This window comes from Lissotriton helveticus, chromosome 4_1 (assembly GCF_964261635.1).
Source record: "Lissotriton helveticus chromosome 4_1, aLisHel1.1, whole genome shotgun sequence".
In the NCBI taxonomy this organism is placed as follows: Eukaryota; Metazoa; Chordata; class Amphibia; order Caudata; family Salamandridae; genus Lissotriton; species Lissotriton helveticus.
The window spans coordinates 831,570,050-831,586,417 of NC_136063.1; the positions used below are offsets into that span (position 1 = coordinate 831,570,050).

The window sequence follows — 16,368 nt, forward strand, 5'->3', positions numbered from 1 at the left end:
ATTGGCGAAGCCACCTGGGGGCGAAGAGAATAAAGCGACATGGCTCTTTCTTCATCTTCCAGAGAAACTCCCGGAACCAACAGTATCGGAGGAAAGGCGTAAGCATATATTTGAGACCAAGTTATCGAAAAATGCCTTCCCTTGCGAGTCCCTGTGGGTAAGCCAGCTTGCAAAGAAACAGGCATTAGCTGTTCTTTTTCATCGCAAAGCGGTCCAGAACGGGATGACCCCACTGCTGGAAGATTCAATCCGCTGTTGGCTGATGTAATTCCTATTCGTTGTTGGACACCGTTGACCTGCTGATGGTGTCCGCCAGCACATTTGCAACTCACGGCACATGAACAGCCAAGAGATTGATCCTGTGTCGTATCGCCCAAGCCCATACCTCTTGGGCTTCATAAGATAGAACAACCAACCTCGTTCTTCCCTGTATGTTTAAGTAATGCATACTTGAAGTATTGTCTGAGCGAACCAATACTGTGGCCCCTTGAATGATTGCACGAAAGGATTTGAGGGCTAAGAATATGGCACCTAGCTCTAGCAGATTGATGTGCCAAGCCTTTTGTTGAGGGTTCCATTTCCCGCTGACTTTCAGCCCTCGAAGACATGCTTCCCAACCCTCGAGGGATGCGTCTGTAGTGATTGTGTAATTTTGGCGCTTCTTGAAGGAAACGCACACACCTTATACAAATTTCTTTCTTGGACCCGCCAAACAAGAAAGGCCTCTTGCATCCGAGGAGTGAGTAGAATGATATCTTCGGTTGAACTGGAGACCTGCAACCACTTCTTGTCTAGCTCCTCTAACAATTTTATCATGTGTAATCTGTAGAAGCACCACCAAGTGGGAGCTGCAGGCCCGTCGTTCGTGTGAGACAAACACCTTTGCTAGGTTTGTACGGATTGATGCTCCGAGAAACGTTCATATTGGAGTTATTACTAGTTGGGACTTGTCATGATTTATTGAAAACCAGGTTTTGAAACAGTGACTGACAAGTCTGGGTGTGCTGGACTGCTTGTAAATAAGAGCGAGCACCTATTATACAGTTGTCTCAGTAGTGATGAATTTGTATGCCTTGCAGACATAGATAGGGTGCCACTGGTGCCCGGATCTACGTGAAGACACGTGAAGCCGACCTAAGTCCAAAAGGTAGGACTTTAATTGAAAATGTTTTGTACCTATTGTAAAGTGTAGCCACTTCCTGTGCTTAGGAAGAATTGGCACATCAAAATAGACATCTTGGAGGTTGAATGTAGTTATAAAGTCGTTCTGGCATAAGAACCATAGGACTTTCTTGAGGTACAACATTGGTAAAGTTTGCGCAAAGATCTAAAATCATGCGCTACTTTCCTGATTTGCTTGTTGAGGAGGAACTGAGAGTAAACCCTAACGCTGTTGGAGATTCGGAACCACTCCGACGGTCCCTGTTTGTATCCATATAGACACTTGTGCAAACGACTCCCGTAGATGAGAACGGTGGAGGTCCCTTTGGAGGTGTAGAAAAAGGGAAATTTGATAAATTCTAGAGTGTGCCCTTGGGCATGACGTTTAAAAACCCAACGGTCCTCTGTCACCTTTGACCAATTGGAATAAAAGTGAGACATTAGACCTCCGACGTTTTTTGGAGGGAATAAAGGTGGGTTCAAGGTAATCCATTGTTTCTTAGAAGAGTTGCCTCGGCTGTACAATGATTTTCTATGTAGGAACTGTTGGTACTTTGCCCATATGACTGTGTTTGATTTGAGTGACGCAGTTGGTTTTGATTGTAGGAGCCAATACTGGATGGAACTCCCTTGAAAAAAGGACGTGGATCTACGTCCTCGGCACCCCGAAAAGGCTGCGATTCTATATCCAGAGGGTGTGGGCAGTATCTGTGTGCTGGCCAGAAGGGATCCTCAATCAAAAGGCAAGTGAAGTATTGAAGTTGGAACCTCCTTGCGAAAGACGTAGCATTGAAGCAAAAATGTCTTCGCCATGCTGCCCCTCTTGCGAGCTGTCGAAAAAATTGTACACGCAATGTCCGCTGCACAGTGTATTATTAATGATGCACTACTCTCTCTCTCTCCCTCCTGCAGGATCTTCAAAGTGTGAGGCTTGGAGGATTCTGGAATACGTTCTACTAGCGCCAACATGTCAGAGCACATCTGGCGGCATACCTGCCCACTGGCTTGCAAGATAATCGCTGAACCGCCTGAGTAATGACTGAGTCAGGGTAGGCTGAGAGACTAGAAAAACAGGTGAATAGTGGCGAGCTTCACACGTCTTGTCAAGGCGTGGAAAAAACGCTGGCACAGAGTTTGGCCCCTGCATGAGTTTAACACCTTCTTCCTAATAAATTCTATGATAGGAAGTGAACGAACTTGCATCTGTGGCTTCCCCAGGACGAGGGGAAAGGGGAAAACCGATTTGCCGCTCTCTTAATAAGGAGGGGAAAACCTCCAATATTCTCCAAGAAGAATAATGGCGGAAGTAAAAAGCCATCACGCCATCACGCCATCACGTGGATGTAGCGGACAGCTGCTTCGACGAAATAAATCGTCTACAAAAGCACTGTGCATAAAAGTCAATAGTGTGTGAAACCAACTGTCAACGGGCTCAAACGTCGACGAATCCAAGAGTTGACAGGGTCATCTGTTAACGAAGTCAACTGGCATCGAAGCTGAATGTTGACGGAGCTCACCGTCTACAGAGCTCACCGTCTACAGAGCTCACCGTCTACAGAGCTCACCGTCTACAGAGCTCACCGTCTACAGAGCTCACCGTCTACAGAGCTCACCGTCTACGGAGCTCACCGTCTACGGAGCTCACCGTCTACGGAGCTCACCGTCTACGGAGCTCACCGTCTACGGAGCTCACCGTCTACGGAGCTCACCGTCCACGGAGCTCACCGTCCACGGAGCTCACCGTCCACGGAGCTCACCGTCCACGGAGCTCACCGTCCACGGAGCTCACCGTCCACGGAGCTCACCGTCCACGGAGCTCACCGTCCACGGAGCTCACCGTCTACGGAGCCCACCGTCCACGGAGCCCACCGTCCACGGAGCTCACCGTCCACGGAGCTCACCGTCTACGGAGCTCACCGTCTACGGAGCTCACCGTCTACGGAGCCCACCGTCTACGGAGCCCACCGTCTACAGAGCCCACAGTCTACAGAGCCCACAGTCTACAGAGCCCACAGTCTACAGAGCCCACAGTCTACAGAGCCCACAGTCTACAGAGCCCACCGTCTACGGAGCTCACCGTCTACGGAGCTCACCGTCTACGGAGCTCACTGTCTACGGAGCTCACCGTCTACGGAGCTCACCGTCTACGGAGCTCACCGTCTACGGAGCTCACCGTCTACGGAGCTCGCCGTCTACGGTGCTCGCCGTCTACGGAGCTCACTGTCTATGGAGCTCACTGCCTACGGAGCTCAACATCCACGGAGCTCACCGTCTACGGAGCTCACCGTCTACGGAGCTCACTGTCTACGGAGCTCACTGTCTACGGAGCTCACTGTCTAGGGAGCTCACTGTCTAGGGAGCTCACTGTCTAGGGAGCTCACTGTCTAGGGAGCTCACTGTCTACGGAGCTCACTGTCTACGGAGCTCACTGTCTACGGAGCTCACTGTCTACGGAGCTCACTGTCTACGGAGCTCACTGTCTACGGAGCTCACCGTCTACGGAGCTCACCGTCTACGGAGCTCACCGTCTACGGAGCTCACCGTCTACGGAGCTCACCGTCTACGGAGCTCACCGTCTACGGAGCTCACTGTCTATGGAGCTCACTGTCTATGGAGCTCACCGCCTACGGAGCTCAACATCCACGGAGGTCACCGTCTATGGATGAGACTACCGTCTACAGAGGCCACCGTCGACGAGCCTACCGTCGACGAGCCTACCGTCGACGAGCCTACCGTCGACGAGCCTACCGTCGACGGGCCCACCGTCGACGGGCCCACCGTCGACGAGCCCACCGTCGACGAGCCCACCGTCGACGAGCCCACCGTCGACGAGCCCACCGTCGACGAGCCCACCGTCGACGAGCCCACCGTCGACGAGGCCACCGTCGACGAGCCTGCCGTCGACGAGCCTGCCGTCGACGAGGCCAACTGTCAAAGACATTTACATCGACAAAACTCCCAGTGGTCGACGAGCCTGCAGTCGACAAGAGGGCACTGTCCTCACTGTCGTCGACGAAAGCCTGGAGGCGGTGTCGTTGCAGAGCACCAGTGACGGCAGAGATTGTCCTCTGAGAGTAAATCGACCGTATTGTCGACAAGCTGGCACATTTTTACGAAGAAAAGTGCGCAGAGTGAGTCTAGACGCCTGAGAGTAAATCTCGTGGGCGTAGATGTGGGAGGCACAGACTCAAAGAAGGCCAGAGACCCCTTAATTGTGATGTTACTTCAGCTGGTGAAGTAGAGGAGAAGCATCTCTTAACATCTTAACGTGCAGGACAAACAAAAAAATCCTCCCACATCAGAAGGGGGGTATAGTCTAAGCACAAGAACAACCCCTTCTCTTCCTACCATGTCAGAGACAGGCAGAGTGCTGGTCCATATACTCTTCATGAGGGTTCACAGAAAAAGTCTCAGCTTTCCACAAGTCACGCAGGGCCTGAAGGTAGACTTCATGTAAGAAGATATTACAAAACTGTGATATTTTGAAGAAAAAATTTAGAAAAAACTATGAAAATTGAAGAAAACTGAGCAGAGCTCAGGGAGACTCCCTTCACACGACGTGCGGTAGAAAATCTGAGAGCCTGAGCCTCTGGGGAGAACATTCTGGTGGGTGCTGTCGCCTGATTGGCTGTAGTTTGGACTATACAAAATGACTAGGATAGTCATGAGTGTGGAAGTTTTTTCTACTGTAGCTTGGGCTACTTTACTTCCTGGTTGGTATTTATTGGTTTTTCCAATGTTATTATAGCATATTATTGCTTTTTTATATACCGTGGGACTCCCACTCCGACGACGGGGAATGATTCAGGCATGTGAATCTATGAAAGACACCCTAATACTGGAGAACCGATACATATTGTTACACCCATATTGATACTACCATGTGACATGAACTCTTGCTAAGAGCCCACAGGAAGCTTCAGTAATAAATGATTCTTTGTAGACTAACCAGTGTGTCCAAGACGGACAGTCGATTCCCATGAACTGTGTGGGAAAGACTGCGAATGTTGCCACTCTTGCATCTTGTAAGCAGATGATGACTTCATGTGTACCTGATGTTAATGGTGTGACAGTCGATGTCCTCTCCAGACTTGTGGAACAATACTGACGAGCCTTTCATGGAGGAAGGCTGGGTCGTCAGTGGTTCGGTTGGTCAGTTGCTGCTGGAGCTGCTGCTGTTACTATTGAGTAGTGTGGTCCAGAGCCCTGCCAATAATACAGAAGCTGCAGTGTTGACTGTCCCATTTTGCCCTTGCTGTCCTCTAGACTCATGCTGGCAGACTTGCTAGCTTTCTGGATGTTCTCTTGCCTTGCCTCTGATCAGACTCTATGCCTATTGAGGGGACTTTGGAAACTCTCTCCTGCTCTTGGCATGAACCCCTTGCCTGGCAGACTTACCTTGGACTCTTTTCTCGAGCCATGACTTTACAAATGGCTTGTGGAATTTCCTCTTGGGAGTTCTTTTCCTAGACATTATTCTCTATGGACTTTGGGAACAGCTTCCTTATTCAATATGTAGTTGTATACTACATTTGTAATTGTATTCTGAGACTCATGACTGAACCTTCCAAATAATGATTATTGTCTTGATTTTATTTCTGGCTAATTTCACAAAAATTGAAACCCTAAATTTCTGAGTCTTTTTAAATTCACTAATGTTGTTTATACAAAGACTATGCACATGAGATCTAAATTCTAATGTATAGCAAAGTTAGACACTGATTGTTTTCAGAACAACAGGTCGTATTGCTATTGTTAGCACAGTAGTCACCGAGCTGTTAGTTTGTATGATTTTGGCCCGACTACATTTCTTTAGGAGGGTTTGACTTTCAGTTGCCATCGTATACCGTTACAATATGCGTTTGAGAGTGGTATATTTGAACTTGATCACTAATTTGTAAGTTGGTTACCAATTACTGATCATCATTGGGTAGCCAACAGTTGTCACCCTAGTTTCCTTCAACCCTCAATGTGATGAGCAAGGTCCATCAGAGGGCCAAATGAAGGAAAATAAATAAGAAATTAAAAAAATTATATTGGGCCCATAGGTCTTCAGCTGCAACAGTCCCAAAGATGGTGGACTGTAACAAAAACCAGGGTTTGGTGTGAACAGGAGGCGACAGGCCGAGGGAAAGTCTAGCACGGCATGGCAGCGCAATCAATGTCATCTCCATATGCACAATGATGAAAGGAAATGTAAACAGAGAGGGACAACGTGCCAGAAAGACAAGGAGCTTCTGGGGGTCATCTCCCATGTGCTTGGACACGGTTATGCCAAATAGAGGAGTGTGACAAGGTGCTTCATGCACAAATAACATACGATTGTAAGATCAGAGGCAATTAATAATTTAGTTCATGCTTGTAATCTTTTGTTATTGTCTTTTGCACCTTGTTGCCAAAATTGTACACTCTGAAATTCATTCTATCTGGAACTAGACAAAACACCTTCACTACTAAAGCTAGAAAGCTCAACCAGGCCCTATGATTCATTCATTCCGATCCGCAACTCAAGTTATAGATCCCTTGGAAAGCATTCCCAACTAGACCTGTACCCATCAGTGGATGGTGAGCTTAATGGGGCCATTTGGACTGCAGCAAGGAAGGAAATTACTGCTATGGGCAATTAATATGCATTCAGCAAATTGTACAGCAAATATTTTCTTTCTTGCACCTTTTATCAGTAACAGTACATGTTGTGATATATGGTAAACTGTTATAACACGCTTCCTGGGTGTGGAAGGTGTGATGTCAACAAACTTCAGGAATGCGGAACGGACACTCTGTTGTTCATTGTAGGTCATTAGGCCTCAGATCACTTTATGTATTAAGAGGTACGGTGAAGTCTAGAGTGTATTAACTCCTCTACAAAGGGTGACGCTTCTACTACAGTCAGAGGGGGAGTCACAGCATTAAGCAAAACAGCCATGCAGATCTAGGCTACAATGAGGGAGAATGCGTCATTAGATAAACAATTATATAGCAATGTAAATTGGATGGATTGACACTGCATCATGAATAAATGCGGTGCTTGCGAAGTCATGTGATTGCACTATGAATAAGGATGTCCTCATAGAACCTGACAGCAAAGACTTGTCCTACTCATTACTCCTGTCTGGTGTTGTGAAGCACATTTCACACAACATATAGTTGAATTTTTTTCTCGAATGGAGTGTCATGCATCATTATTGTAATTTCTGAGAACAACTGGCCTAGAGGTTGGCCTATCAAAAAAGAGCCGGTTCAGGTGCCCAACTTACCATCACCTTCCTCAAAGTATAGCGTTTCGAGCGAATATCATCCATTAGCATCTCGTAGGGCGTCAGCTGAAACTCTATTGGCAGCATGCTGTACTGACGCTCCTGGACCTTCTTCAGTTTCACGCCATTTCGCAAATCTCGCATCACTTGCACCCAGAAACAGGCCTGAGGAAGCAAGGAATTGGAATGAAATCCCAGATCACAACTGCCAACACAACATTTAAATTACAAAACAATTTTAGTGGTACTTCTCACAAAAAGGAGTACCTCTTAAATGTTACTATATATGTCCTATTCGTAATGTTCTTTACAGCAATGTGTGATAAGTATCTGTCAAAATTCTCCACAGCTTCTTGTGGACTTCACTATATTTGTTTACGTGGTGCTTCTTCTGGGTCTAGATGCAGAATTTACAATATGACATGAAGAGTAATGTGAGGGTTAAGTGGAAACTATCTAAACAAGCACTGTACAAAGTTGGTCAAAGCCAGACAGATCCAGGCCAGGTATTTAAGGCCTCCACGTAAAATACATTTATGTACAATGAATCTAAATTGAACTCGTTTACAGTCAGTGGCTATTCTGAAAGTCTGGTATGATCATAGTGGGCAACCCTAGCCTAACCTCAACTATGCCACATGGGAAGTCTCTGTAACACCACTGATGCTGATGCATTTTAAAAACGAAACATCTCCTCACTATGGAAGTCTGTATTTTAGAAAAATAAGGCTTTGGGTCAATCCCACAAGATAAAAACAGAGGCAGGTCAAATTATAATGCTTAAGGGAATGATGATCAACTGTAAGGAACCACCACACCTATTTAGAGAAAATGACCTCCCCTCTTAGTACCGAGGCCGCGCCCTATTGACGAGAGGTGCAGGCTGTTACCCGGACGTGCCGACGGGCAGGTGTGGTGAGTGTGAGGTGGGCGGAGACTGGCTGAGGCCGTGCAGCTGGGCTGCTGCGAGCTGTGCGGTCAGGGAGTAGGGAGCCGGGAGCCGATTGAGGTCCGGTTTGGGGGCTCCAGCAGAGCCGCGGTGTGCCGGTAAGTCGGCTAATTGCGTGTGGGAGGGAGTAAGGGTGTGGAGAGGTGCCCCGCCACTGCTGTGGTAGGGCTGGGCTGGATAACCGGCAGTAGGAGCTGCTAGCAAACGCGATACAAGCCCTCTGCCCTGAACCACACGCACGTCGCATAGAGCCACTGCTGCCTGCTGCTGAGAGATCCCCAACCCTGTACATCCTGTACAGTCACCCTGGTATCCCCCAGGTCTCTCTTGTGTTGCTCCTGATTTACTCCTGATTTACTCCAGAAGGCCGTCCGGCGAGCAAGCTCCCCCTGCGGCGCCCTGTGTCGGTTTTCCCGCGCAACCTCACCTACTGGCCTGGCTGTCGGCCGTGTGAGGTATCTGGCCGCCCTTTTCAGCTCTGGGGCTGCTCCCCACGCCGTCCTTCCCCCCCCCCCCCCCCGAGCCTGCCCAGTGACAGCCAGCCAAGCTGCGAGCCCAGCAAGCTCAGGACACTAACAAGCTGAGTCTGCCTGACACACACCAACTTTCCATCTGTGTTCAGACTCCGAGCTCAGTCTTGAGCCCAGTCTTGAGGTGTGCGGCTTGGCGGGCGGCCGTGGGTTAGGCGGAAGGGGTTGGTTAGTGAGCAAAGGGCGTGGGGGTGCCACATCCAAAGGTACCTCAAGCGCAGACAAAGCACCTGAGCGCGCCCAGTGAAGGGCCACAGTGCCACCTAAATAGCTACCTAGCTACCCATCATCTAGCTGGGCAGCCACCGAAGATCAGACCAATCAAATCGGAAGATAGTGGAGAACAGATGTGGAGAACATAAAGGAACAAAAAGGAAGGGAGCAAAAAGGAAAGGAATACTGCACTATCAAGCATAGCGGACCCAGACGGAGGGATCTGTACCGGTTGAACTGGCAGTACCCTCAGACTGAACACATTGACCACACCCGCCAGAGCTCCAAGGCTATTAAATCCCTTCCAACTCTTCAACAGCAGAGCCATTGCATAGCTATCGGAGACTTAAGGCTATAGCAACCCCCTTTTTTTTTTGTGACTATTTTGGACTACTTTTAGGCTCTTATCAGCCTTGGTAGCTTACCCTACCTCCATTTAATTGAGGCAATGAGATCGGGGAAGGTAAGAAGGACCACAGCGGCACCCAAACGGAGGATTACAAAACAACCGGCACCCAAAGAGAAACCCCATTCGGGTAGCCATTCAACCCTCCTGGGTCCCGAGGATATAGTGACAGCGGTAAAAGCTTCTCCAACCAGCTGCTGCCACTCAAGTCAGAAAGGCAAGAGTTCGGACATGCCAAAAACCATGAAGCACTCAAACCTGTTGTCCTACTTTAAGAAAACACCACCCACGTTGGATACGCATCCACAGTCCCAGCCCCAGGACGCAGCAAGGCTTGATGCTCCGGACCAACTGGCCGAAATAAGCGTGCCCCCTCCACAACTGTTATCCCCATTACAGTGGTCAATGAAATCCAAAAAGTCTGTCCAACCCCCGGGAGTGTATATCTTTGGATCAACTTTCAACGATTCTATCTCGGCTAGGCCAGGGGATGTAAGCCCTAAACAAAACCCCGCAGTCATTTTTCAACCACAGTTGCAATTAGGACAGCAACTTTTAACCGCTGGAACAGACAAGCAAGGAGTATGCCCGCTCCAGTCCTCCCCGGTGGACCTGCAACCTAACCCAAGTTCCTTTTCAGATCACAAACCGAGATCAGAGTCCCCTGCACTTACCTCTCAACAAGAGCACGCCCCGTCAAATGAACCTACAATGGTCCCCCACTGCCAATCAACTCTTGCACAAATTCATGTGCAAAATCCCCATGTGCGCAATATCACTCTCCAAACGTCCTATTCACCCCAAGTCATAAACACATTAAATCAGCTCCCGGTCACGCTAAGTCCCCAGCGCATAGACAACGTCGTGTCAAGTCCTCAGCACTCTGTATTCTCACCACCAGCAGCAAAAATATCATCCCCTCGAGAAACAGCCAAGAAAACCGATCCGAACAACCAGCTCTTAGCGGATCTGTCATTCTTTTTCAAAAACACTCAAAACTCCCCCAATTATACGCCAAATATTAACTCTAACAAAGAAGACCTAACAGTAACCGGAGTCTGGCCACAACTCCTCCTAACGTTTCAACAAACAGTTAATGCACTAAATTATCATTCGGACAAACTGGACGTGCAGGTCGACCTTTTGAATACTCTAGCCCTGTTCATGGCAGGGATAGATAACAAACTCGACAAATTGAACAACTTAATATTAGGAGCACAAGCCTCGACCAAGCTCGTACAGTCTGTCTGCTGTTGCTCCCCAATCATTGACTCACTTTCTTCGCTTCCAGACTTTCTATCCAGTGTCATAAAGGAAGTTAAGTCGCTGAAGGGGGGTAACTCATCCATAAATTCTGGTCTGCAACAGCAAAGACAATCGGTAATGGACCAAGCCTCTACTAACCCATGGTCCATTACTAATAAAGGCTTAAAGCCAAGTGGTGGCACAGAACCAAGCACAAACCAGCTAAACGATCAGCCAAAAAGCGGACACCTCCAACCAGCAAGAACGGGTTCTGATCGAACTGAAGTGACGAGTGAAAACGCCGGGGCTTCCACCGGATACACAACCTGCATGGATAACCCTGTGACCAGGTCAATGGCCAGCCCAGTGGCCTTGGTACCCTCCAAATCAGAAGTGTTGTCAGCCCCCCCGCCACCATGCACCAAGAGAGAGCGCAAACGACAGCGCAAACATAGAAACAAAACAAGAGCCAAAGCAAATGCCGCATACCAGGACTTCTTTCCCCTCTTTGCGAAGGCAATTGATAAGAAAGCCATAAGTGAGACGGATGTCCCACCAACTTTAACAAGTCCCAGTGCCCCCAAATTAAAAGGGGATTCACCAGCAAGCGCCACCCAGCCATCCTTGGGGGGTATCCAAGATCTTATCGAACCAGCTAGGGGAGCGGCAACTGAAGAATCAAGCATAGCTGTGGAAAATTTAATGACCAAAACTGCTGAGCCAAGTCCAATAGGGCCCACAGTTACTTTAATAAAATCTAACCCAATGTCGGTCACATCCCCTCCACGCTTGGACACTGTAAAAACAAGAATGAATCTCACAAAAACAATTCACATCCAAAAAACAACTGTGCACAAAACCAGTCATCCTTCATTGAAGGTTCCTAATTGTCCAATGCAACAGGTGCAGAAAACAGATGCAGGACTGTCTACTAATAAAACCAACAAGTCGGCCCCAAGCATACCCAAAGAAGAGAATAAAAATGATTCCTCACTCTTTCACATCCTACTGGCACCAGAATATAAATCAAGGGGTCGACAGGATATCCTCAACAGATCTAACATAATAAAACTCGTGGAAGGCATCCCAGGGTTCGCAGGCCTGGCATCGGAGGACATAGAATCTATCGAATTTCTCCCACCAAGAGGCACCCAACCGTCCGAGGTAACGCTAGTGTCACTCAAGTCGGCCAGCTGGGCAGGAGTCTTTTTGAACCATAAGACCACCCTTCGGGACTGGGGCATCAGAGTGTATCCATATTCCACTCCAGGTTACCCCACCTCCCTACTAATCCAGCCGACACCTACTCGAAATGCTGGTACTACCAGACCAGCGCCCCATCTCAGACCGTATTCGATCTTAAAAAACGCGGCAGGATCCGAGGAACTATATAATATTCCCCCAACGGTGGTCTCCAACGTCGACACAAGTCTAGGCTGGGAATGGCTTCCAGCAATCCTGTCAACCAAAAGCTCAGATTGACCCTCCGAAGTAGAGCTTTCTGCCGACAACTACAAACCCCAAGCAACGCCAACTCCTCCAGTAGTTCCATCTACAACCGCTCCAATTCCAGAAGCTGATCCAATTTTTCTTATATGTTCTTGGAACATTAGCGGCCTCCACCAGAAAATTACGCACCCTGACACTTTTTCTTTCCTATGCGAACATGCCGTAATAGCCCTACAGGAAACCTGGGCTACAGAAGGATTTCCTGTCATTGGCTATATTGAATTATGGAAACCCGCACTCAGGGACAGCCGCTATGGCCACGCCAAAGGTGGCCTTTCAATATACATATCAAATAACCTAAAAGGCCCAATCTCACGACTAAGTACCAAGGAAGACTGGCTACTCGGGGTTAAAATTAATTCGTGGCGAAAACAGCGCCCACTTCTTCTTTTTAATGTATATATCAACCCCAATACACGTACAAAAAAAGATCACTTGGCACGCCTAACGGAAATAATGAGCGACATAGCTGCGGAACACCCCGACTCAGACTGCATTGTCACGGGGGATTTCAACACCAACTTATTCCAGGGGGACTTAGCAGATACCGACGGGCCCTTCTTATTCCCCATTACTGAGGCCTTGACACAAATCAAACCAACCAATCAAGCCTATTGCGGTCTGGGTGAGATCTGTGTGATGAAACTCTACAGCGCCGGCTACCTGGTAATGAATGGCAGGTCTTCGGGGGATATCCCCCCGAATTGGTCCTGGTCTAACGGTAGCAAACACTCTTATCTGGATTACACCATCTGTAACGCGGACCTGCTTCATTGTTTGACCAGCTTCTGTATCCTTCCACGTTCTGAAAGTGACCACAGACCCCAGGTCATATCCCTTAACACAAACACAGTGAAGCACAAACCCGCACCCTCGGCGTGTTTGGGAACATATACGGAAAATCTTAAGCGCCTTAAGTGGAGCGATGATATTAGCCCAACTATCCTACAGGTATGCATGGAACGTATAAAAGGTGGAAACGATCAAGATATCTCCCCTATCGTAATATGGACAACGCTGTGCTCCCATCTGACCAACTGTTTTCCAGTAATACAGCAGGCCCGAAGGACAACTCAGCCTCACAATTTCAAACTTTCATTACAGTCAAAGTTACTTAAGAAAGCCAGGAATAAGGCCCTGCGGTCACTTGCAAAAAATCCTGGGAACAGCGAATGTTTAAATCTCTATCAAGCTGCCCAAAAGTCATTTAGGTTGGCGACCTTCAAAGACAAACAGAACCACGAAAATCAATTTTGGTGCAAACTGGTGTGGGAGAGTAAGAGCAAAAACCCAAGAAAGTTCTGGGCCCTAATAAACCACACCAATCCGAGCACCACCAGCTTCGGATCAGCAAATATCCAAGAGTCTGAATGGGCATCATTCCTCACAGACCATTTCAGTTCCCCAGAACATCTAGGACCCATAGGATGCGGACCGTTGAGAGAGACCGCGATCGGGGCCAGCACCCAGCGGAACACACCCAATGAGCCTTCAAGCTCACTCAATATGGATCTTCAGGTGTCCCAAGACAGAGTAGCGACGGTTGTGACTAAAGCGAGATCAGATGGAGCACCGGGCCCAAATGGCCTGCCACAGAACCTCTTCAAATCTGATGTAGCTTTTTGGTCAGGAACTCTAACAACCCTTTTCAACTACGCCCTGAGAACCGCAACCATCCCAGACTCATGGCGGGGTGCAATAATACATCCAATTTATAAATCAGGATCTCGCGCTGCCCCTAACAACTACAGACTCATAGCTCTATTGGACATTGAGGCTAAGCACTATGCAGGCCTCCTCTTGGAGGACCTGAAGCATTGGGCAACGGAACACAACCGGATTCCGATGAATCAAACGGGGTTTGTTGCCAACTCAGGGACTATGACCAATCTCCTAGCAGTGTCAACCATCGTCGACAAAGCACTCTTAACATCCAGGACAGTGCTATGCTGCTTTGTCGATTTCAAAGCAGCATTTGATAGGGTTCCTAGGGCGGCCCTATGGGAAAAGCTAAGGAAGTGGGGAATCCCTGACAAACTACTGGAGGCCATGATTCAACTTCACTCTCGTACCTGGGTACGAGTGAAGTTAGGGTCCGGCACGCATCTCTCCCGGAAAATTATGACAACGAGAGGTGTAAAACAGGGATGCATGCTGGCCCCCCTTCTCTTTAATCTGTTTATAGCAGATCTGTCACAGACCCTGGATGAAACTAATAGTCATCCTCCAAAGGTGGGCGGCACGGCACTCAGCAATCTGTTATATGCCGATGACCTAGTTCTTTTCAGCCTCACCAAGGTGGGGCTGCAAAGGCTCCTTGACACACTGCTTCGCTACACAATAGCGAATCAATTAGAAGTCAATCTAAAGAAAACCCAAGTAGTCCCCTTTGGGAAGAAACGACATGTCTGCGGTGGGTGGACTTTCAACAACATAAGCCTCGCGATTGGTCAATCGTATAAATATCTTGGTGTCCACCTGGATTCAAGGGGCAACCTTTTAAAACAGCGTCATGAGATTGCAGTTAAAGCCACGACCCTTGCAGTATCTTTAACCAAGCTTTCGAAAAACCTCTCAGGTCCAACCCTTTCGCCCCTCCTGGAAGTCCTGAGAGCGAAAATCGGCCCCACCCTATCATACGGGATAGAGTCATTCAAGGGTAAATTGAATACGGCCCTAAATCAACATACCACCAAAATCTATAAAAAGGTCCTCCAGTTGCCAACTTCTGCATCTGCTGCACAGATAAGACTGGAGATGGGGCTACCAAACTATGAGGTTTTCAATATTGGTGCATATCTAAACTTGTGTCACAAGCTGAGGCAGGCTAACCCAGGCTCACTAGAATCTCTAGTCTGGCTGGAAATCTCCCAGAAAAATCCAGGTGGAACGTTTGGTCGCCTTTTTAAGGACTATATTCAACAAATGTCAGCAGGTGACCTATGGGCTCTTAACCCCAGTCAGACAGCGTTTAAAATCGCCATCAAAAAATGTGTAAGAATGAGATCACTCATCACAGACAAAGCACTCTTCTCAAAACGCAGCCATTCTTGGGCCCTTGTAAATTCTTACAGTCGGCTACTCCCCGCCGCTTACTTTTCCTGCACATATCCACTGTATCTAAAACGAACCCTTATAGCCATTAGAATGGGTGACTGGCGTTTTCTGCAAGATTTACCTCCTTGGAGACGGACAGTGGAAGATCTAACCTGCAGAGGGTGCGGTAAAACAGCCGAAACATTGCTACACGTGGTTTGCCTTTGCCCAGCCTTTAACCTCCAACGCAGGTGCAAACTAAAACCCGAATGGAATAGGTTGGGCGCCCGAACCTGCAGGCAAGCCATCATTGTGGCTCTGAACCCTGAAAACACTGACTTGAATATCAGACTTACAAAGTTCATCCAGCAAGCTTATCGTAATTTTAACTTAAAGAGGTCCTGCTAAATCCTCCCTCTTATTTCCTTTTTCTTTTTTATTACTTAATGACTCTTACGATACATCCCAAATTTCTAGGGGGATGAAACGAAAAGAATATGAGTAGTACCCCTAGGAGAATTGGGTCGTTTTTTAGTTGTTTGATATCCAACTCAGTGAGAGTAAAGAAAATGGGGTGAAGTTCCCAGTATATTAGATTTTAACTTTTGTATTATTTTTAGGCTGAGGATGCGGAAGACCCCTATTTTTATCATGCTTGGCTAATTGACTGTCTTGTTGTTTTTATTTTTAATAAGTTGTATACAACGTGAACAATGTAATCCTCTTTTAAAGATATCTGTGTTATATCTAAATAAAGAATTTCTACTACTACCTCCCCTCTTGTGCTATTTGCTCAAGTAAATTGCATGTCAGCTAAGGCGTTGGTTGACAATTGCCTACACGTAAAGCTTACTTGAGGCAAAAGGCAGGGGTACAAGTGTCACTAATTTATGAAGAAAGGGGAGCGTTGCCAGGGACCAGTTGGCCAAAATTTACAATCAATATAGGACTGACAAAGTTAAAGTGGGCAGATAAAGAATGGTGTTTGGAGCAGTAAAGAGTGAGCGAAGTAGGGAAGATCAGACATGAGAAACACTCGGAGGCGTTTGACAAAGCTGTGAA

At 47.8% G+C, this 16,368-nt stretch overlaps 1 protein-coding gene across 4 annotated transcripts in view; it reads right to left on the reverse strand.

The window, feature by feature from the left end:
• SPIRE1 (spire type actin nucleation factor 1) overlaps positions 1 to 16,368 on the reverse strand; it is a 579,327-nt gene that overhangs the window by 163,850 nt on the left and 399,109 nt on the right. For all 4 annotated transcript variants that reach the window (XM_078687482.1, XM_078687481.1, XM_078687480.1 and 1 more), the window contains exon 6: positions 7,419 to 7,583. In XM_078687482.1, coding sequence (XP_078543608.1) covers positions 7,419 to 7,583 — 165 coding nt within the window. The remainder of the gene's footprint in view (positions 1 to 7,418; positions 7,584 to 16,368) is intronic.